General features: G+C 46.5%; 1 protein-coding gene across 1 annotated transcript; it reads right to left on the bottom strand.

Annotated features, from left to right (window-relative positions):
* Positions 1-8,333: 8,333 nt before the first annotated feature.
* Positions 8,334-22,470, bottom strand: LOC135534958 (dnaJ homolog subfamily C member 5-like). The gene is made up of 4 exons (XM_064961733.1): positions 22,296-22,470; positions 12,359-12,572; positions 11,929-12,100; positions 8,334-8,630 (listed from the first exon to the last, which is right to left on the bottom strand). The coding sequence occupies exons 1-4, from the start codon at positions 22,406-22,408 to the stop codon at positions 8,527-8,529; spliced, it is 603 nt and encodes a 200-aa protein (XP_064817805.1). The 5' UTR covers positions 22,409-22,470; the 3' UTR covers positions 8,334-8,526.
* Positions 22,471-23,064: the final 594 nt, after the last annotated feature.

The raw sequence follows: 23,064 nt of genomic DNA, 5'->3' as shown, positions 1-23,064 counted from the left end.
GCAACAAACTATTTAGCTACTTTCTAGCGTCTAGCCTAGCGTTAGTGTTTGATATGCAATGTGATCTCCTTGTAATGATGAGAAGGCACTATGCCAGGATTTTTTGGGGGGGAGGGATCATCAGCTCATTATCCAAATTAATGTAACTAGAAAACAGCTTAAACAAAAATGCAAAAATCCAGCTATTTTGCTGTTATTCTGGCTGCCGACGTCGTGACTGTGTTAGCCGCAGCTAGTTGGCTAGTTAACAAGCAAGAGATAAGAAGGACAGTATTGAACGACCGACTGGGTCACGCCTCTAGCAACCAAAAGATAAGAAAGCATGAATTCTCTTAAAAAATATTTGGCAAAAAAGTTTTTCCTACCGATAAATGTGTGCTTCAGTATTGTTCTCTCTGGTAACTGTGGTATAAGGGATAGACGCCGACGTTCTGTACACTACCTTAGAAAAATGACCTCCGCAAAGAGACTCGGCTCTGCCTTGTCCCCCATTTTTCCAAGGTAATGTGCAAAACTTCGACGTATTCATTCCTACTTCTACAGTACCTTATCCCTCACTTTATATATATATATATATACACACACACAGTGGGGAGAACAAGCATTTGATACACTGCCGATTTTGCAGGTTTTCCTACTTACAAAGCATGTAGAGGTCTGTAATTTCTATCATAGGTACACTTCAACTGTGAGAGACAATCTAAAACAACGATCTAGAACATCATTGTATGATTTTTAAGTAATTCATTTGCATTTTATTGCATGACATAAGTATTTGATACATCAGAAAAGCAGAACTTAATATTTGGTACAGAAACCTTTGTTTGCAATTACAGAGATCATACGTTTCCTGTTCTTATATATATATATATATCCCATTTAGCAGACGCTTTTGTCCAAAGCGACTTACAAGTCGGCTGGGGCCACTACTTTTACATATGGGTGGTCCCCAGCGGGAATCGAACCCACGACGCTTGGCGTTGCAAGCGCCATGCTCTACCGACTGAGCCACACAGGACCCCGGTCTTGACCAGGTTTGCACACACTGCAGCAGGGATTTTGGCCCACTCCTCCATACAGACCTTCTCCAGATCCTTCAGGTTTCCGGGCTGTCGCTGGGCAATACGGACTTTCAGCTCCCTCCGAAGATTTTCTATTGGGTTCAGGTCTGGAGACTGGCTAGGCCACTCCAGGACCTTGAGATGCTTCTTACGGAGCCACTCCTTAGCTGCCCTGGCTGTGTGTTTCGGGTCGTTGTCATGCTGGAAGACCCAGCCACGACCCATCTTCAATGCTCTTACTGAGGGAAGGAGGTTGTTGGCCAAGATCTCGCGATACATGGCCCCATCCATCCTCCCCTCAATACAGTGCAGTCGTCCTGTCCCCTTTGCAGAAAAGCATCCCCAAACAATGATGTTTCCACCTCCATGCTTCACGGTTGGGATGGTGTTCTTGGGGTTGTACTCATCCTTCTTCTTCCTCCAAACATGGTGAGTGGAGTTTAGACCAAAAAGCTCTATTTTTGTCTCATCAGACCACATGACCTTCTCCCATTCCTCCTCTGGATCATCCAGATGGTCATTGGCAAACTTTGGACGGGCCTGGACATGCGCTGGCTTGAGCAGGGGGACCTTGTGTGCGCTGCAGGATTTTAATCCATGACGGCGTAGTGTGTTACTAATTGTTTTCTTTGAGACTGTGGTCCCAGGTCTCTTCAGGTCATTGACCAGGCCCTGCCGTGTAGTTCTGGGCTGATCCCTCACCTTCCTCATAATCATTGATGCCCCACGAGGTGAGATCTCGCATGGGAGCCCCAGACCGAGGGTGATTGACCGTCATCTTGAACTTCTTCCATTTTCTAATAATTGCGCAAACAGTTGTTGCCTTCTCACCAAGCTGCTTGCCTATTGTCCTGTAGCCCATCCCAGCCTTGTGCAGGTCTACAATTTACCCTGATGTCCTTACACAGCTCTCTGGTCTTGGCCATTGTGGAGAGGTTGGAGTCTGTTTGTTTGAGTGTGTGGACAGGTGTCTTTTATACAGGTAACGAGTTCAAACAGGTGCAGTTCATACAGGTAATGAGTGAGAACAGGAGGGCTTCTCTAAAATCATACAATGTGATTTTCTGGATTTTGTTTTAGATTCCGTCTCACAGTTGAAGTGTACCGGTGATAAAAAATGACAGACCTCTACATGCTTTGTAAATAGGAAACCCGGCCGATTTTGCATGTTATCAAGTTCTTGTTCTCCCCACTGTATATTACTTTGCATTTCTTTCATGAAAAAAAAAAATCTCAAAATCTGTCAGATGGAGCACACTCTACCAAAGATATGTGACTGCCTCATCCTCCTTGCCCTCTTCCTCTCTCTTGTGTCCTCTACTCTCCTTCCCAGGGGCAGGGTAGTGGTGTAGGGCAATGGAGTGTAGAGGGTAGGGGTACAGAGTGTAGGTTTAGTTGTATCTGGTGTAGGGGTACAGGGGGTTTAGTTGTATCCGGTGTAGAGGGTAGGGGTACAGGGGGTAGGTTTAGTTATATCTGGTGTAGAGGGTAGGGGTACAGAGGGTTTAGTTGTATCAGGTGTAGTGGTACAGGGGGTAGGTTTAGTTGTATCCGGAGTAGGGGTACAGGGGGGTTTAGTTGTATCCGGAGTAGGGGTACAGGGGGGTTTAGTTGTATCCGGAGTAGGGTACAGGGGGTTTAGTTGTATCTGGTGTAGGGGTACAGGGGGTTTAGTTGTATCCGGTGTAGGGGTACAGGGGGGGTTTAGTTGTATCCGGAGTAGGGGTACAGGGGGTTTAAGGTATCCGGGTAGGGTACAGGGGGGTTTAGTTGTATCCGGAGTAGGGTACAGGGGGGTTTAGTTGTATCCGGAGTAGGGTACAGGGGGGTTTAGTTGTATCCGGAGTAGGGGTACAGGGGGTTTAGTTGTATCCGGGTAGGGTACAGGGGTTTTAGTTGTATCCTGAGTAGGGGTACAGGGGGGTTTAGTTGTATCCGGAGTAGGGGTACAGGGGGGTTTAGTTGTATCCGGAGTAGGGTACAGGGGGTTTAGTTGTATCTGGTGTAGGGGTACAGGGGTTTAGTTGTATCCGGAGTAGGGTACAGGGGGGGCTTAGTTGTATCTGGTGTAGGGGTACAGGGGTTTAGTTGTATCAGGAGTAGACAGTATGGGGTACAGGGGGTTTAGTTGTATCTGGTGTAGGGGAACAGGGGGTTTAGTTGTATCAGGTGTAGGGGTACAGGGGGTTTAGTTGTATCCGGAGTAGACAGTATGGGGTACAGGGGGGTTTAGTTGTATCCGGAGTAGGGGTACAGGGGGTTTAGTTGTATCAGGTGTAGGGGTACAGGGGGTTTAGTTGTATCCGGAGTAGGGTACAGGGGGTTTAGTTGTATCCGGTGTAGACAGTATGGGGTACAGGGGGGTTTAGTTGTATCCGGAGTAGGGTACAGGGTTTAGTTGTATCAGGTGTAGGGGTACAGGGGGTTTAGTTGTATCAGGAGTAGACAGTATGGGGTACAGGGGGTTTAGTTGTATCAGGAGTAGACAGTATGGGGTACAGGGGGTTTAGTTGTATCCGGAGTAGGGTACAGGGGGTTTAGTTGTACCCGGTGTAGACAGTATGGGGTACAGGGGGTTTAGTTGTATCCGGAGTAGGGTACAGGGGGTTTAGTTGTATCCGGAGTAGGGGTACAGGGGGGTTTAGTTGTATCCGGAGTAGGGTACAGGGGGTTTAGTTGTATCCGGAGTAGGGGTACAGGGGGTTTAGTTGTATCCGGAGTAGGGTACAGGGGGGTTTAGTTGTATCAGGTGTAGGGGTACAGGGGGTTTAGTTGTATCAGGAGTAGACAGTATGGGGTACAGGGGGTTTAGTTGTATCTGGTGTAGAGGGTAGGGGTACAGGGGGTTTAGTTGTATCAGGTGTAGGGGTACAGGGGGTTTAGTTGTATCAGGTGTAGGGTACAGGGGGTTTAGTTGTATCTGGTGTAGGGGGTACAGGGGGTTTAGTTGTATCAGGTGTAGGGGTACAGGGGTTTAGTTGTATCAGTGTAGGGGTACAGGGGGTTTAGTTGTATCTGGTGTAGAGGGTAGGGGTACAGGGTTTAGTTGTATCAGGTGTAGGGGTACAGGGGGTTTAGTTGTATCTGGTGTAGAGGGTAGGCACAGGGTTTAGTTGTATCAGGTGTAGGGGTACAGGGGGCTTAGTTGTATCAGGTGTAGGGGTACAGGGGTTTAGTTGTATCAGGAGTAGGGGTACAGGGGTTTAGTTGTATCAGGAGTAGGGGCACAGGGGGGTTTAGTTGTATCAGGAGTAGGGTACAGGGGTTTAGTTGTATCAGGGGTGTAGGGGTACAGGGGGTTTAGTTGTATCAGGAGTAGGGGTACAGGGGTTTAGTTGTATCAGGAGTAGGGGTACAGGGGGTTTAGTTGTATCTGGTGTAGAGGGTAGGGGTACAGGGGTTTAGTTGTATCAGGTGTAGGGGTACAGGGGTTTAGTTGTATCAGGTGTAGGGGTACAGGGGGTTTAGTTGTATCTGGTGTAGAGGGTAGGGGTACAGGGGGTTTAGTTGTATCAGGTGTAGGGGTACAGGGGGTTTAGTTGTATCAGGAGTAGGGGTACAGGGGGTTTAGTTGTATCAGGAGTAGGGGTACAGGGGGGTTTAGTTGTACCCGGTGTAGACAGTATGGGGTACAGGGGGTTTAGTTGTATCTGGTGTAGAGGGTAGGGGTACAGGGGGTTTAGTTGTATCAGGTGTAGGGGTACAGGGGGTAGGTTTAGTTGTATCTGGTGTAGAGGGTAGGGGTACAGGGGGGTTTAGTTGCATCAGGTGTAGGGGTACAGGGGGTTTAGTTGTATCAGGTGTAGGGTACAGGGGGTTTAGTTGTATCAGGTGTAGGGGTACAGGGGTTTAGTTGTATCTGGTGAAGGGTACAGGGTAGGTTTAGTTGTATCTGGTGTAGAGGGTAGGGGTACAGGGGGTTTAGTTGTATCAGGTGTAGGGGTACAGGGGTTTAGTTGTATCAGGTGTAGGGTACAGGGGTTTAGTTGTATCAGGGAAGTAGGGGTACAGGGGGTTTAGTTGTATCAGGAGTAGGGTACAGGGGGCTTAGTTGTATCAGGTGTAGGGGGTACAGGGGTTTAGTTGTATCAGGTGTGAGGGCACAGGGGTTTAGTTGTATCTGGTGTAGGGGGTACAGGGTTTAGTTGTATCTGGTGTAGAGGGTAGGTACAGGGGGTAGGTTTAGTTGTATCTGGTGTAGACAGTATGGGGTACAGGGGGTTTGGTTGTATCAGGAGTAGGGGTACAGAGGGTTTAGCTGTATCAGGTGTAGGGGTACAGTGGGGTTTAGTTGTATCAGGTGTAGGGTACAGGGGTTTAGTTGTATCAGGTAGGGTACAGGGGTTTGGTTGTATCTGGTGTGAGGTACAGGGGTTTAGTTGTATCTGGTGTAGAGGGCAGGGGTTAGTTGTATCAAGTAGGGCAATAGGGGGATTAGTTGCATCAGGTGTAGGGGTACAGGGGCTTTAGTTGTATCAGGTGTAGGGGTACAGGGGTTTAGTTGTATCAGGTGTAGGGGTACAGGGGGTTTAGTTGTATCAGGTGTAGGGGTACAGGGTTTAGTTGTATCTGGTGTAGAGGGTAGGGTACAAGGGGTTTAGTTGTATCAGGTGTAGGGTACAGGGGTTTAGTTGTATCTGGTGTAGGGGTGGGGGTTTAGTTGTATCCGGAGTAGGGGTACAGGGGGTTTAGTTGTATCAAGAGTAGGGGGTGCGGGGGTTTAGTTGTATCAGGAGTAGACAGTATGGGGTACAGGGGGTTTAGTTGTATCCGGAGTAGGGGGCTAATTTTTTTTTGTATCTGGAGTAGAGGGTAGGGGTACAGGGGGTGGGTTTAGTTGTATCTGGTGTGGAGGGTAGGGGTACAGGGGTTTAGTTGTATCAGGTGTAGGGCACAGGGGTTTAGTTGTATCTAGTGTAGAGGGTAGGGGTACAGGGGTTTAGTTGTATCAGGTGTAGGGGTACAGGGGTTTAGTTGTATCAGGAGAAGGGGTACAGGGGGTTTAGTTGTATCAGGAGTAGGGGTACAGGGGTTTAGTTGTCAGGAGTAGACAGTATGGGGTACAGGGGGTTTAGTTGTATCTGGTGTAGGGGTACAGGGGGTTTAGTTGTATCTGGTGTAGGGTAGGGCACAAGGGTTTAGTTGTATCAGGTGTAGGGGTACAGGGGTTTAGTTGTACCGGGTAGGGGTACAGGGGGTTTAGTGTATCTGGTGTAGACAGTATGGGGTACAGGGGGTTTAGTTGTCCGGAGTAGGGGGTACAGGTTTTTTTTTATCTGGAGTAGAGGGTAGGGGTACAGGGGGTAGGGTTTAGTTGTATCTGGTGTAGAGGTAGGGGTACAGGGTTTAGTTGTATCAGGTGTAGGGGTACAGGGGGGTTTAGTTGTATCTGGTGTAGAGGGTAGGGGTACAGGGTTTAGTTGTATCAGGTGTAGGGGTACAGGGGGTTTAGTTGTATCAGGAGAAGGGGTACAGGGGGTTTAGTTGTATCAGGAGTAGGGGTACAGGGGGTTTAGTTGTATCAGGAGTAGACAGTATGGGGTACAGGGGGGTTTAGTTGTATCTGGTGTAGGGGTACAGGGGGTTTAGTTGTATCTGGTGTAGAGGGTAGGGGTACAAGGGGTTTAGTTGTATCAGGTGTAGGGGTACAGGGGGTTTAGTTGTACCCGGAGTAGGGTACAGGGGGTTTAGTTGTATCTGGTGTAGACAGTATGGGGTACAGGGGGTTTAGTTGTATCTGGTGTAGACAGTATGGGGTACAGGGGTTTAGTTGTATCAGGTGTAGGGGTACAGGGGGGTTTAGTTGTATCTGGTGTAGGGGTACGGGGGGTTTAGTTGTATCCGGAGTAGGGGTACAGGGGGGTTTAGTTGTATCAAGAGTAGGGGTACAGGGGGTTTAGTTGTATCAGGTGTAGGGGTACAGGGGGTTTAGTTGTATCTGGTGTAGGGGTACAGGGGGTTTAGTTGTATCCGGAGTAGGGGTACAGGGGGGTTTAGTTGTATCAAGAGTAGGGGTACAGGGGGTTTAGTTGTATCAGGAGTAGGGGTACAGGTTTTTTTTTGTATCTGGAGTAGAGGGTAGGGGTACAGGGGGTAGGTTTAGTTGTATCTGGTGTAGAGGGTAGGGGTACAGGGGGTTTAGTTGTATCAGGTGTAGGGGTACAGGGGGTTTAGTTGTATCAGGAGTAGGGGTACAGGGGGTTTAGTTGTATCAGGAGTAGGGGTACAGGGGGTTTAGTTGTATCAGGAGTAGACAGTATGGGGTACAGGGGGTTTAGTTGTATCCGGAGTAGGGGTACAGGTTTTTTTTTGTATCTGGAGTAGAGGGTAGGGGTACAGGGGGTAGGTTTAGTTGTATCTGGTGTAGAGGGTAGGGGTACAGGGGGTTTAGTTGTATCAGGTGTAGGGGTACAGGGGGTTTAGTTGTATCTGGTGTAGAGGGTAGGGGTACAGGGGGTTTAGTTGTATCAGGTGTAGGGGTACAGGGGGTTTAGTTGTATCAGGAGTAGACAGTATGGGGTACAGGGGGGTTTAGTTGTATCTGGTGTAGAGGGTAGGGGTACAAGGGGTTTAGTTGTATCAGGTGTAGGGGTACAGGGGGTTTAGTTGTATCAGGTGTAGGGGTACAGGGGGGTTTAGTTGTACCCGGTGTAGACAGTATGGGGTACAGGGGGGTTTAGTTGTATCTGGTGTAGAGGGTAGGGGTACAAGGGGTTTAGTTGTATCAGGTGTAGGGGTACAGGGGGTTTAGTTGTATCTGGTGTAGGGGTACAGGGGGTTTAGTTGTATCCGGAGTAGGGGTACAGGGGGGTTTAGTTGTATCAAGAGTAGGGGTACAGGGGGTTTAGTTGTATCAGGAGTAGGGGTACAGGGGGTTTAGTTGTATCTGGAGTAGAGGGTAGGGGTACAGGGGGTTTAGTTGTATCTGGAGTAGAGGGTAGGGGTACAGGGGGTTTAGTTGTATCAGGTGTAGGGGTACAGGGGGTTTAGTTGTATCTGGTGTAGAGGGTAGGGGTACAGGGGGTTTAGTTGTATCAGGTGTAGGGGTACAGGGGGTTTAGTTGTATCAGGAGTAGACAGTATGGGGTACAGGGGGGTTTAGTTGTACCCGGAGTAGGGTACAGGGGGTTTAGTTGTACCCGGTGTAGACAGTATGGGGTACAGGGGGGTTTAGTTGTATCAGGTGTAGACAGTATGGGGTACAGGGGGTTTAGTTGTACCGGAGTAGGGTACAGGGGTTTAGTTGTACCCGGTGTAGACAGTATGGGGTACAGGGGGGTTTAGTTGTATCAGGTGTAGACAGTATGGGGTACAGGGGGGTTTAGTTGTACCCGGAGTAGGGTACAGGGGGTTTAGTTGTACCCGGTGTAGACAGTATGGGGTACAGGGGGGTTTAGTTGTATCTGGTGTAGACAGTATGGGGTACAGGGGGTTTAGTTGTATCCGGTGTAGGGGTACAGGGGGTTTAGTTGTATCCAGCGTCGGTCCGGTAGGAGGAGTGGTTGTCTGACGTCAGCCTGGTGGTCTCTGTTCCAGACGGCTGCATCATGATGGGGTCACCACCAACGTCTGGGCGGGGAACAATACACACACAGATGTTACAAATCTAAAAAAACTGTGTGATTGGTGGCAGCTTCAACCACATGACCAACCCACAGGCCCAGGTGGGGCTGACCAGAGTTCAACTGTCATAATGACCAGGTTACAGAGGACTGACCAGAGTTCAACTGTCATAATGACCAGGTTACAGAGGACTGACCAGAGTTCAACTGTCCTAATGACCAGGTTACAGGGGACTGAGCAGTTCAACTGTCCTAATGACCAGGTTACAGGGGACTGAGCAGTTAAACTGTCCTAATGACCAGGTTACAGGGGACTGAGCAGTTAAACTGTCCTAATGACCAGGTTACAGGGGACTGAGCAGTTAAACTGTCCTAATGACCAGGTTACAGGGGACTGAGCAGTTAAACTGTCCTAATGACCAGGTTACAGGGGACTGAGCAGTTAAACTGTCCTAATGACCAGGTTACAGGGGACTGAGCAGTTATACTGTCCTAATGACCAGGTTACAGGGGACTGAGCAGTTAAACTGTCCTAATGACCAGGTTACAGGGGACTGAGCAGTTAAACTGTCCTAATGACCAGGTTACAGGGGACTGAGCAGTTAAACTGTCCTAATGACCAGGTTACAGGGGACTGAGCAGTTAAACTGTCCTAATGACCAGGTTACAGGGGACTGAGCAGTTAAACTGTCCTAATGACCAGGTTACAGGGGACTGAGCAGTTAAACTGTCCTAATGACCAGGTTACAGGGGACTGAGCAGTTAAACTGTCCTAATGACCAGGTTACAGGGGACTGAGCAGTTAAACTGTCCTAATGACCAGGTTACAGGGGACTGAGCAGTTAAACTGTCCTAATGACCAGGTTACAGGGGACTGAGCAGTTAAACTGTCCTAATGACCAGGTTACAGGGGACTGAGCAGTTAAACTGTCCTAATGACCAGGTTACAGGGGACTGAGCAGTTAAACTGTCCTAATGACCAGGTTACAGGGGACTGAGCAGTTAAACTGTCCTAATGACCAGTTCCCTGCCTGGGATCAAATTCTCTCTTACCTCTAGTTCTATTGATTGATTGATTAAACTCACCTCTCTTACTTCTAGTTCTATTGATTGATTGATTAAACTCACCTCTTACCTCTAGTTCTATTGATTGATTGATTAAACTCACCTCTTACCTCTAGTTCTATTGATTGATTGATTAAACTCACCTCTTACCTCTAGTTCTATTGATTGATTGATTACACTCACCTCTTACCTCTAGTTCTATTGATTGATTGATTAAACTCCTCACCTCTCTTACTTCTAGTTCTATTGATTGATTGATTAAACTCCTCACCTCTCTTACCTCTAGTTCTATTGATTGATTGATTAAACTCACCTCTTACCTCTAGTTCTATTGATTGATTGATTAAACTCACCTCTTACCTCTAGTTCTATTGATTGATTGATTAAACTCACCTCTTACCTCTAGTTCTATTGATTGATTGATTAAACTCACCTCTTACCTCTAGTTCTATTGATTGATTGATTAAACTCACCTCTTACCTCTGGTTCTATTGATTGATTTATTAAACTCCTCACCTCTCTTACCTCTCTTTCTATTGATTGATTGATTAAACTCCTCACCTCTCTTACCTCTAGTTCTATTGATTGATTGATTAAACTCACCTCTTACCTCTAGTTCTATTGATTGATTGACTGATTAAACTCCTCACCTCTCTTACTTCTAGTTCTATTGACTGATTGATTAAACTCCTCACCTCTCTTACCTCTAGTTCGATTGATTGATTAAACTCCTCACCTCTCTTACCTCTAGTTCTATTGATTGATTGATTGAACTCCTCACCTCTCTTACCTCTAGTTCTATTGATTGGTTGATTAAACTCCTCACCTCTCTTACCTCTAGTTCTATTGATTGATTGATTAAACTCCTCACCTCTCTTACCTCTAGTTCTATTGATTGGTTGATTAAACTCCTCACCTCTAGTTCTATTGATTGGTTGATTGATTGAACTCCTCACCTCTCTTACCTCTAGTTCTATTGGTTGATTGATTAAACTCCTCACCTCTCTTACCTCTAGTTCTATTGGTTGATTGAGGAGTTTAATCACCTCTCTTACCTCTAGTTCTATTGATTGATTGATTAAACTCCTCACCTCTCTTACCTCTAGTTCTATTGATTGATTGATTAAACTCCTCACCTCTCTTACCTCTAGTTCTATTGATTGATTGATTGATTGAACTCCTCACCTCCCTTATCTCTAGTTCTATTGATTGATTGAACTCCTCACCTCTCTTACCTCTAGTTCTATTGGTTGATTGAGGAGTTTAATCACCTCTCTTACCTCTAGTTCTATTGATTGATTGATTAAACTCCTCACCTCTCTTACCTCTAGTTCTATTGATTGATTAAACTCCTCACCTCTCTTACTTCTAGTTCTATTGATTGGTTGATTGAACTCCTCACCTCTCTTACCTCTAGTTCTATTGATTGATTGATTGATTGATTAAACTCCTCACCTCTCTTACCTCTAGTTCTATTGATTGATTGAACTCCTCACCTCTCTTACCTCTAGTTCTATTGATTGATTGAACTCCTCACCTCTTACCTCTAGTTCTATTGGTTGATTGATTGATTGAACTCCTCACCTCTTACCTCTAGTTCTATTGGTTGATTGATTAAACTCCTCACCTCTCTTACCTCTAGTTCTATTGATTGATTGAACTCCTCACCTCTCGTTCTATTGGTTGATTGATTGAACTCCTCACCTCTCTTACCTCTAGTTCTATTGGTTGATTGATTGAACTCCTCACCTCTCTTACCTCTAGTTCTATTGATTGATTGATTGATTGAACTCCTCACCTCTAGTTCTATTGGTTGATTGATTGATTAAACTCCTCACCTCTCTTACCTCTAGTTCTATTGGTTGATTGAACTCCTCACCTCTCACCTCTAGTTCTATTGGTTGATTGGTTGATGAAGCTCTCTCACCTCTCTTACCTCTAGTTCTATTGGTTGATGAAGCTCTCTCACCTCTCTTACCTCTAGTTCTATTGATTGATTGATTGAACTCCTCACCTCTCTTACCTCTAGTTCTATTGGTTGATTGATTGAACTCCTCACCTCTCTTACCTCTAGTTCTATTGGTTGATGAAGCTCTCTCACCTCTCTTACCTCTAGTTCTATTGGTTGATTGATTGAACTCCTCACCTCTCTTACCTCTAGTTCTATTGGTTGATTGATTGTACTCCTCACCTCTCTTACCTCTAGTTCTATTGATTGATTGATTGATTAAACTCCTCACCTCTCTCGTCAGACTGCATCTGTGCCTCCAGGTCTTCAGGGGAGACGTAGAACTCTGGCTCCTGGTCCATGGGAGGCCGCGGTTTACACTTCCCACAGCAGCAGTTACAGCAGCAGCAAAGACAGCAGCAGAAGTAGCAGCCAGTCGCCAAGCCACAGAAGATGAACAGGCCCTGCAGACAGAGGAGACCGTCAGGGAGAGGTCAGAGGTGAGACGCACAAACTGATGACTTTAAAACAAACAACAATGGATCTTTGAGAGGTGAACTTTACCGGTGACTAACCATAACCCCCACGTCCATCACTACATTTACTGGGGTATCATTTGGCTTTCTAAGCTGAGGGTCGACCCCCTCATTGATTCCATCTTCTTGACAGAGGCACACACACACACAACGCCCCCCCCCACCCCCACTGATACGTTGTCTTACCTTAGCCCACCAGGAGGAGAGGACAAAGTAGGTGTTGACGTTCTCCTCTCCAAACTGCTCGGCCACGTACAATCCCAGGGATCCGTACTTGTCATAGATGTTCCTCTTGGTACAGTCGTTCAGGATGGCGTGGGCGCTGTTGATTTCCTTAAACTTATCAGCAGCCTCGGGGTTGTCTGGGTTCTTGTCTGGGTGGAACTTCAGGGCCAGTTTCCTGATTGGACGGAGAACAGGTGTGGTTATGAGAGAGACAATGACAGAATGACGAAACAAATAGAATTTAGCGTGTTTCAGCCAAAGTCAAACGTAAAACAATCACTTCTGTCCCCTATTTCAATGTTCAGCCCTCATGCACTACATCTCTGTTGCCCTCTAGTGGACAGTGATAACGAAGTCTAGTGGGCAGTGACAACAGGAAGTCTAGTGAAGTGTGATAACAGGAAGTCTATTTGTTGAAGGAATTTAATTCCTCTGTTTTAATTCCCAATCAAAATTAAACACTGTCAATGCATAGGGGTTTGTAAGACCCTTATTTTATAAGAATGGACAGAGCCCCGGTCTTAAAAGTCAAGTAACAGCCTTTAATTCAAGAGAGTACTGAGTTCATACACATTTTACCACAGGTTATAAAATGAAAATGATGTCAGCGTTTTCGAAAATGTTCCATCTCTTCTTGACACTGGTAGAAAAGCCCTATAGTTCTCAAGCCTTCCCTCCTCGCCCTATAGTTCTCAAGCCTTTCCTCCTCGCCCTATAGTTCTCAAGCCTTCCCGCCTCGCCCTATAGATCTCAAGCCTTCCCTCCTCGCCCTATAGTTCTCAAGCCTTCCCTCCTCGCCCTATAGTTCTCAAGCCTTCCCGCCTCGCCCTATAGTTCTCAAGCCTTCCCTCCTCGCCCTATAGTTCTCAAGCCTTCCCGCCTCGCCCTATAGTTCTCAAGCCTTCCCGCCTCGCCCTATAGTTCTCAAGCCTTCCCTCCTCGCCCTATAGTTCTCAAGCCTTCCCTCCTCGCCCTATAGTTCTCAAGCCTTCCCTCCTCGCCCTATAGTTCTCAAGCCTTCCCTCCTCGCCTAGAGACAAGGTCAGTCAGTGTAGATAAGCATTCTAGACGGTCTGGAGATTGTACAAATGAATGAACTAAGGAACAGACCATCATTGTTACTAAACTCTTGACCACATTCACTTCAGTACTGGGATCAGATAAGAAAATTCATACATATACAGTAATATTTAGTACATCCTGATTGAAATGTATACATAATTAGTCTGTCAGAAGGTGAATTCACCAATTTGTAAGTCGCTCTGGATAAGAGCGTCTGCTAAATGACTTAAATGTAAATGTAAAATTATAGATAAAAATTCCCTTAATACTATTGGACAGTGATAACAGGAAGTCTAGTGGACAGTGATAACAGGAAGTCTAGTGGACAGTGATAACAGGAAGTCTATTGGACAGTGATAACAGGAAGTCTATTGGACAGTGATAACAGGAAGTCTAGTGGGCAGTGATAACAGGAAGTCTATTGGACAGTGATAACAGGAAGTCTATTGGACAGTGATAACAGGAAGTCTAGTGGGCAGTGATAACAGGAAGTCTAGTGGGCAGTGATAACAGGAAGTCTAGTGGGCAGTGATAACAGGAAGTCTAGTGGACAGTGATAACAGGAAGTCTAGTGGGCAGTGATAACAGGAAGTCTAGTGGACAGTAATAACAGGAAGTCTAGTGGGCAGTGATAACAGGAAGTCTAGTGGGCAGTGATAACAGGAAGTCTAGTGGGCAGTGATAACAGGTCTAGTGGGCAGTGATAACAGGAAGTCTAGTGGGCAGTGATAACAGGAAGTCTAGTGGACAGTGATAACAGGAAGTCTAGTGGGCAGTGATAACAGGAAGTCTAGTGGGCAGTGATAACAGGAAGTCTAGTGGACAGTGATAACAGGAAGTCTAGTGGGCAGTGATAACAGGAAGTCTAGTGGGCAGTGATAACAGGAAGTCTAGTGGACAGTGATAACAGGAGGTCTAGTGGACAGTGATAACAGGAGGTCTAGTGGACAGTGATAACAGGAAGTCTAGTGGACAGTGATAACAGGAAGTCTAGTGGACAGTGATAACAGGAGGTCTAGTGGACAGTGATAACAGGAAGTCTAGTGGACAGTGATAACAGGAAGTCTAGTGGACTGTGTCTCATAGTGAACAGTGATAACAGGAAGTCTAGTGGACAGTGATAACAGGAAGTCTAGTGGACAGTGATAACAGGAAGTCTAGTGGAGTGTGATAACAGGAAGTCTAGTGGGCAGTGATAACAGGAAGTCTAGTGGACAGTGATAACAGGAAGTCTAGTGGACAGTGATAACAGGAAGTCTAGTGGACTGTGTCTCATAGTGAACAGTGATAACAGGAAGTCTAGTGGACAGTGATAACAGGAAGTCTAGTGGACAGTGATAACAGGAAGTCTAGTGGGCAGTGATAACAGGAAGTCTAGTGGATAGTGATAACAGGAAGTCTAGTGGATAGTGATAACAGGAAGTCTAGTGGACAGTGATAACAGGAAGTCTATTGGACTGTGTCTCATAGTGAACAGTGATCACAGGAAGTCACTTCCTCCTCATGGTCGCATTACCTACATTAAATTAGCTTCTAGACCACAAACCCAGTCTGCTACATTAGTCAGACATTTACTTTATGACTGCCACCGTTGAGGTTCTGCCCGGTGGGATTCAGGAGTGTGATTTAGTGTCGACAACTGGCTACATTAGAGCTGAGCTGACACCCAAGAGGAAGAGAGAGGCCTCCCGAGTGGTGCAGTGGTCTAAGACACTGCATTGCAGTGCTAGCTGTGCCACTAGAGATTCTGGAGTTCGAGTCCAGGCTCTGTCACAGCCAGCCACAACCCGGAGACCCATGGGGGCGGTGCACAAATTGACCCAGCATTGTCCGGGTCAGGGGAGGGTTTGGCCGGCAGGGCACTAGCCCTGTCCTTGTCCCATCGGGCACTAGCGACTCCTGTGGCAGTCCAGGAGCAGTGCACGCTGACCAGGTCGTCAGGTGTACGGTGTTTCCTCCGACACATTGGTGCGGCTGGCTTCTGGCTTCTGGGTTAAGCCGGCATTGTGTCAAGAAGCAGTGCGGCTTGGTTGGGTTGTGTTTCGGAGGACGCACGGCTCTCGACCTTCGCCTCTCCTGAGTCCGTACGGGAGTTGCAGCGATGAGACAAGACTGTAACTACCAAACCAAGAAACTGGGGAGAAAAAAGGGGTAAAGAACATAGGACTTCTTGATGCTTTCCGGCGAGGCGTTCTCTAGTGGAGCAGGTAGCGTTCTCTAGTGGAGCAGGTGGCGTTCTCTAGTGGCGCAGCTGGCGTTCTCTAGTGGCGCAGCTGGCGTTCTCTAGTGGCGCAGCTAGCGTTCTCTAGTGGCGCAGCTAGCGTTCTCTAGTGACACAGCTAACGTTCTCTAGTGGCACAGCTAGCGTTCTCTAGTGGCACTGCTAGCGTTCTCTTAGACCACTGCACCACTCGGGAGGCCCCTAATATTACAGTGTACTACATACAAGGGCTGATTTCAAGGTTTCACTGTTAACCTACAAAGCATGACATGGGCTTGCTCCTACCTATCTTTCCGATTTGGTCCTGCCGTACATACCTACACGTACGCTACGGTCACAAGACGCAGGCCTCCTTACTGTCCCTAGAATTTCTAAGCAAACAGCTGGAGGCAGGGCTTTCTCCTACAGAACTCCATTTTTATGGAATGGTCTGCCGAGCCATGTGAGAGACGCAGACTCGGTCTCAACCTTTAAGTCTTTACTGAAGACTCATCTCTTCAGTGGGTCATATGATTGAGTGTAGTCTGGCCCAGGAGTGTGAAGGTGAACGGAAAGGCTCTGGAGCAACGAACTGCCCTTGCTGTCTCTGCCTGGCCGGTTCCCCTCTCTCCACTGGGATTCACTGCCTCTAACCCTATTACAGGGGCTGAGTCACTGGCTTACTGGTGCTCTTTCATGCCGTCCCTAGGAGGGGTGTGTCACTTGAGTGGGTTGAGTCACTGATGTGGTCTTCCTGTCTGGGTTGGCGCCCCCCCTTGGGTTGTGCCGTGGCAGAAACCTTCATGGGCTATACTCGGCCTTGTCTCATGATGGTAAGTTGGTGCTTGAAGATATCCCTCTAGTGGTGTGGGGGCTGTGCTTTGGAAAAGTGGGTGGGGTTATATCCTAACTGTTTGGCCCTGTCCGGGGGTATCGTCGGACGGGGCCACAGTGTCTCCCGACCCCTCCTGTCTCAGCCTCCAGTATTTATGCTGCAGTAGTTTATGAGTCGGGGGGCTAGGGTCAGTTTGTTATATCTGGAGTACCTTCTCCTGTCTTATCCGGTGTCCTGTGTGAATTTAAGTATGCTCTCTCAAATTCTCTTTCTTTCTCTCTCTTGGAGGACCTGAGCCCTAGGACTATGCCTCAGGACTACCTGGTTTGACGACTCCTTGCTGTCCCCAGTCCGCCTGGCTGTGCTGCTGCTCCAGTTTCAAATGCTCTGCCTGCGGCTATGGAACCCTGACCTGTTCACCAGACGTGCTACCTGTCCCAGACCTGCTGTTTTCAAATCTCTAGAGACAGCAGGAGCGGTAGAGATACTCTGAATGATCGGCTATGAAAAGCCAACTGACATTTACTCCTGAGGTGCTGACCGTTGCTCACTCGACAACCACTGTGATTATTATTATTTGACCATGCTGGTCATTTATGAACATTTGAACATCTTGGCCATGTTCTGTTATAATCTCCACCCGGCACAGCCAGAGGGACTGGCCACCCCCACATAGCCTGGTTCCTCTCTAGGTTTCTAATCTCCACCGGCACAGCCAGAAGAGGGTGGCCACCCCATAGCCTGGTTCCTCTCTAGGTTTTGGCCTTTCTGGGAGTTTTCCTAGCCACCTTGCTTCTACACCTGCATTGCTTGCTGTTTGGGGTTTCTGCACAGCACTTTGATATATCAGTGGATGTAAGAGGGCTTTATAAATAAATTTGATTTGATGACCCCCCCAGGACCAGGTAGAGTTCAGGTATTTGTCTACTAATAGCGTGTCGTGTCCTGGTGTAGAGGTGTATCGTGTTACCTGTAGGACTTCTTGATGTCCTGGTATGAGTATTTTGTAGGACGTCTTGATGTCCCTGGTGTAAGAGGTGTATAGTGTTACCTGTAGGACTTCTTGATGTCCTGGTATAGAGGTGTATAGTGTTACCTGTAGGACTTCTTGATGTCCTGGTATAGAGGTGTATCGTGTTACCTGTAGGACTTCTTGATGTCCTGGTGTAGAGGTGTATCGTGTTACCTGTAGGACTTCTTGATGTCCTGGTGTAGAGGTGTATAGTGTTACCTGTAGGACTTCTTGATGTCCTGGTATAGTGTTACCTGTAGGACTTCTTGATGTCCTGGTATAGAGGTGTATAGTGTTACCTGTAGGACTTCTTGATGTCCTGGTGTAGAGGTGTATCGTGTTACCTGTAGGACTTCTTGATGTCCTGGTATGAGGTGTATCGTGTTACCTGTAGGACTTCTTGATATCCTGGTGTAGAGGTGTATCGTGTTACCTGTAGGACTTCTTGATGTCCTGGTGTAGAGGTGCATCGTTACCTGTAGGACTTCTTGATGTTCTGGTATAGTGTTACCTGTAGGACTTCTTGATGTCCTGGTGTAGAGTGTATCGTGTTACCTGTAGGACTTCTTGATGTCCTGGTATAGTGTTACACCTGTAGGACTTCTTGATGTCCTGGTGTAGAGGTGTATAGTGTTACCTGTAGGACTTCTTGATGTCCTGGTATAGAGGGTGTATAGTGTTACCTGTAGGACTTCTTGATGTCCTGGTATAGAGGTGTATAGTGTTACCTGTAGGACTTCTTGATGTCCTGGTGTAGAGGTGTATAGTGTTACCTGTAGGACTTCTTGATGTCCTGGTGTAGAGGTGTATAGTGTTACCTGTAGGACTTCTTGATGTCCTGGTATAAGTGTTACCTGTAGGACTTCTTGATGTCCTGGTGTAGAGGTGTATAGTGTTACCTGTAGGACTTCTTGATGTCCTGGTATAGAGGAGTGTATCGTGTTACCTGTAGGACACGTGTCCTGGTATGAAGTGTATAGTGTTACCTGTAGGACTTCTTGATGTCCTGGTATAGAGGTGTATAGTGTTACCTGTAGGACTTCTTGATGTCCTGGTATGAGTGTTACCTGTAGGACTTCTTGATGTCCTGGTATAGAGTGTATAGTGTTACCTGTAGGACTTCTTGATGTCCTGGTATAGAGGTGTATAGTGTTACCTGTAGGACTTCTTGATGTCCTGGTATAGAGGTGTATAGTGTTACCTGTAGGACTTCTTGATGTCCTGGTATAGTGTTACCTGTAGGACTTCTTGATGTCCTGGTGTAGAGGTGTATAGTGTTACCTGTAGGACTTCTTGATGTCCTGGTGTAGAGGTGTATAGTGTTACCTGTAGGACTTCTTGATGTCCTGGTATAGAGGTGTATAGTGTTACCTGTAGGACTTCTTGATGTCCTGGTATAGAGGTGTATCGTGTTACCTGTAGGACTTCTTGATGTCCTGGTGTAGAGAGTGTATCGTGTTACCTGTAGGACTTCTTGATGTCCTGGTATAGAGGTGTATAGTGTTACCTGTAGGACTTCTTGATGTCCTGGTGTAGAGGTGTATAGTGTTACCTGTAGGACTTCTTGATGTCCTGGTGTAGTGTTACCTGTAGGACTTCTTGATGTCCTGGTATAGAGGTGTATAGTGTTACCTGTAGGACTTCTTGATGTCCTGGTATAGAGTGTATAGTGTTACCTGTAGGACTTCTTGATGTCCTGAGATTATAGTGTTACCTGTAGGACTTCTTGATGTCCTGGTGTAGAGGTGTATAGTGTTACCTGTAGGACTTCTTGATGTCCTGGTGAGGTGTATAGTGTTACCTGTAGGACTTCTTGATGTCCTGGTATAGAGGTGTATTGTTACCTGTAGGACTTCTTGATGTCCTGGTGTAGAGGTGTATAGTGTTACCTGTAGGACTTCTTGATGTCCTGGTATAGAGGTGTATAGTGTTACCTGTAGGACTTCTTGATGTCCTGGTATAGAGGTGTATAGTGTTACCTGTAGGACTTCTTGATGTCCTGGTATAGAGGTGTATAGTGTTACCTGTAGGACTTCTTGATGTCCTGGTATAGAGGTGTATAGTGTTACCTGTAGGACTTCTTGATGTCCTGGTATAGAGGTGTATAGTGTTACCTGTAGGACTTCTTGATGTCCTGGTATAGTGTTACCTGTAGGACTTCTTGATGTCCTGGTGTAGAGGTGTATAGTGTTACCTGTAGGACTTCTTGATGTCCTGGTATAGAGGTGTATCGTGTTACCTGTAGGACTTCTTGATGTCCTGGTATAGAGGTGTATAGTGTTACCTGTAGGACTTCTTGATGTCCTGGTATAGTGTTACCTGTAGGACTTCTTGATGTCCTGGTGTAGAGGTGTATAGTGTTACCTGTAGGACTTCTTGATGTCCTGGTGTAGAGGTGTATAGTGTTACCTGTAGGACTTCTTGATGTCCTGGTATAGAGGTGTATAGTGTTACCTGTAGGACTTCTTGATGTCCTGGTATAGAGGTGTATCGTGTTACCTGTAGGACTTCTTGATGTCCTGGTGTAGAGGTGTATAGTGTTACCTGTAGGACTTCTTGATGTCCTGGTGTAGAGGTGTATAGTGTTACCTGTAGGACTTCTTGATGTCCTGGTATAGAGGTGTATAGTGTTACCTGTAGGACTTCTTGATGTCCTGGTATAGAGGTGTATAGTGTTACCTGTAGGACTTCTTGATGTCCTGGTATAGAGGTGTATAGTGTTACCTGTAGGACTTCTTGATGTCCTGGTGTAGAGGTGTATAGTGTTACCTGTAGGACTTCTTGATGTCCTGGTATAGAGGTGTATAGTGTTACCTGTAGGACTTCTTGATGTCCTGGTGTAGAGGTGTATAGTGTTACCTGTAGGACTTCTTGATGTCCTGGTGTAGTGTTACCTGTAGGACTTCTTGATGTCCTGGTATAGAGGTGTATAGTGTTACCTGTAGGACTTCTTGATGTCCTGGTGTAGAGGTGTATAGTGTTACCTGTAGGACTTCTTGATGTCCTGGTGTAGAGGTGTATAGTGTTACCTGTAGGACTTCTTGATGTCCTGGTATAGTGTTACCTGTAGGACTTCTTGATGTCCTGGTGTAGAGGTGTATAGTGTTACCTGTAGGACTTCTTGATGTCCTGGTGTAGAGGTGTATAGTGTTACCTGTAGGACTTCTTGATGTCCTGGTGTAGAGGTGTATAGTGTTACCTGTAGGACTTCTTGATGTCCTGGTATAGAGGTGTATAGTGTTACCTGTAGGACTTCTTGATGTCCTGGTATAGAGGTGTATCGTGTTACCTGTAGGACTTCTTGATGTCCTGGTGTAGAGGTGTATAGTGTTACCTGTAGGACTTCTTGATGTCCTGGTATAGTGTTACCTGTAGGACTTCTTGATGTCCTGGTGTAGAGGTGTATCGTGTTACCTGTAGGACTTCTTGATGTCCTGGTATAGAGGTGTATAGTGTTACCTGTAGGACTTCTTGATGTCCTGGTATAGTGTTACCTGTAGGACTTCTTGATGTCCTGGTATAGAGGTGTATAGTGTTACCTGTAGGACTTCTTGATGTCCTGGTATGTAGTGTTACCTGTAGGACTTCTTGATGTCCTGGTGTAGAGGTGTATAGTGTTACCTGTAGGACTTCTTGATGTCCTGGTGTAGAGGTGTATAGTGTTACCTGTAGGACTTCTTGATGTCCTGGTGTAGAGGTGTATAGTGTTACCTGTAGGACTTCTTGATGTCCTGGTGTAGAGGTGTATAGTGTTACCTGTAGGACTTCTTGATGTCCTGGTATAAGTGTTACCTGTAGGACTTCTTGATGTCCTGGTATAGAGGTGTATAGTGTTACCTGTAGGACTTCTTGATGTCCTGGTGTAGAGGTGTATAGTGTTACCTGTAGGACTTCTTGATGTCCTGGTGTAAGAGGTGTATAGTGTTACCTGTAGGACTTCTTGATGTCCTGGTATAGTGTTACCTGTAGGACTTCTTGATGTCCTGGTGTAGAGGTGTATAGTGTTACCTGTAGGACTTCTTGATGTCCTGGTATAGTGTTACCTGTAGGACTTCTTGATGTCCTGGTGTAGAGGTGTATAGTGTTACCTGTAGGACTTCTTGATGTCCTGGTATAGTAGTTACCTGTAGGACTTCTTGATGTCCTGGTGTAGAGGTGTATAGTGTTACCTGTAGGACTTCTTGATGTCCTGGTATAGTGTTACCTGTAGGACTTCTTGATGTCCTGGTGTAGAGGTGTATAGTGTTACCTGTAGGACTTCTTGATGTCCTGGTGTAGAGGTGTATAGTGTTACCTGTAGGACTTCTTGATGTCCTGGTGTAGAGGTGTATAGTGTTACCTGTAGGACTTCTTGATGTCCTGGTGTAGAGGTGTATCGTGTTACCTGTAGGACTTCTTGATGTCCTGGTGTAGAGGTGTATCGTGTTACCTGTAGGACTTCTTGATGTCCTGGTGTAGAGGTGTATAGTGTTACCTGTAGGACTTCTTGATGTCCTGGTGTAGAGGTGTATAGTGTTACCTGTAGGACTTCTTGATGTCCTGGTGTAGAGGTGTATCGTGTTACCTGTAGGACTTCTTGATGTCCTGGTGTAGAGGTGTATCGTGTTACCTGTAGGACTTCTTGATGTCCTGGTGTAGAGGTGTATAGTGTTACCTGTAGGACTTCTTGATGTCCTGGTGTAGAGGTGTATAGTGTTACCTGTAGGACTTCTTGATGTCCTGGTGTAGAGGTGTATAGTGTTACCTGTAGGACTTCTTGATGTCCTGGTGTAGAGGTGTATCGTGTTACCTGTAGGACTTCTTGATGTCCTCCGGCGAGGCGTTCTTGTCGATCCCCAGGACCAGGTAGAGCGAGTCTCCTGACGTGGACAGAGACCGCTGTCTCTGCGCCTCAGCTGCCATGACGACCACTCTTTCAGTCTCTCTCTCTCTCACACACTCTTCCTTGTTCGCTCACAACCTCACCAGTCTAAGAGAGGGGGAGAGAGAAGAGGAGAGAGAGGAAGAGAAGGGAGAGAAGAGAGGGAGGAGAGAAGGGAGGGAGAGAAGGTGGATAGAAGGAGGAGAGGTTTGCTAATTAATAAAAATAAACGGAAATCACATTTACATAAGTATTCAGACCCTTTACTCAGTACTTTGTTGAAGCACCTTTGGCAGCGATTACAGACTCGAGTCTTCTTGGGTATGACGCTACAAGCATGGCACACACTGTATTTGGGGAGATGGCCGGGTGGCCAGCTCTAGGAAGAGGTCTTAGTGGTTCCAAACTTCTTCCATTTAAGAATGATGGAGGCCACTGTGTTCTTGGGGACCTTCAATGAGTACAGAGCATTGTTTTATATACCTTTGTTCTGACAGGCACTGTCAACTGTGGGACCTTATATAGACAGGTGTGTGCCTTTACAAATCATGTCCAATCAATTGAATTTATCACAGATAGACTCCAATCAAGTTGTAGAAACATCTCAAGATGATGATCAATGGGAACAGGATGCACCCTGAGCTCTCATAGCAAAGGGTCTGAATACTTTATTTTTAATACATTTGCACACAAAAAA

The sequence above is a fragment of the Oncorhynchus masou genome, unplaced genomic scaffold (genome assembly GCF_036934945.1).
Source record: "Oncorhynchus masou masou isolate Uvic2021 unplaced genomic scaffold, UVic_Omas_1.1 unplaced_scaffold_4233, whole genome shotgun sequence".
Lineage (NCBI taxonomy): Eukaryota > Metazoa > Chordata > Actinopteri > Salmoniformes > Salmonidae > Oncorhynchus > Oncorhynchus masou.
The sequence above is the reverse complement of the archived record's forward strand: the minus strand, read 5'-3'. Positions and strand labels throughout refer to the sequence as shown.

Coding starts and splice junctions, on each gene's coding strand:
- LOC135534958 (XM_064961733.1), bottom strand. CDS start 22,408: ATGGCAGCTGAGGCGCAGAGACAGCGGTCTCTGTCCACGTCAGGAGAC. Junction 12,573..22,295: donor GACATCAAGAAGTCCTACAG/GTAACACGATAC, acceptor CCGTCCAATCAG/GAAACTGGCCCTGAAGTTCC. Junction 12,101..12,358: donor TCTCCTCCTGGTGGGCTAAG/GTAAGACAACGT, acceptor CTCTGTCTGCAG/GGCCTGTTCATCTTCTGTGG.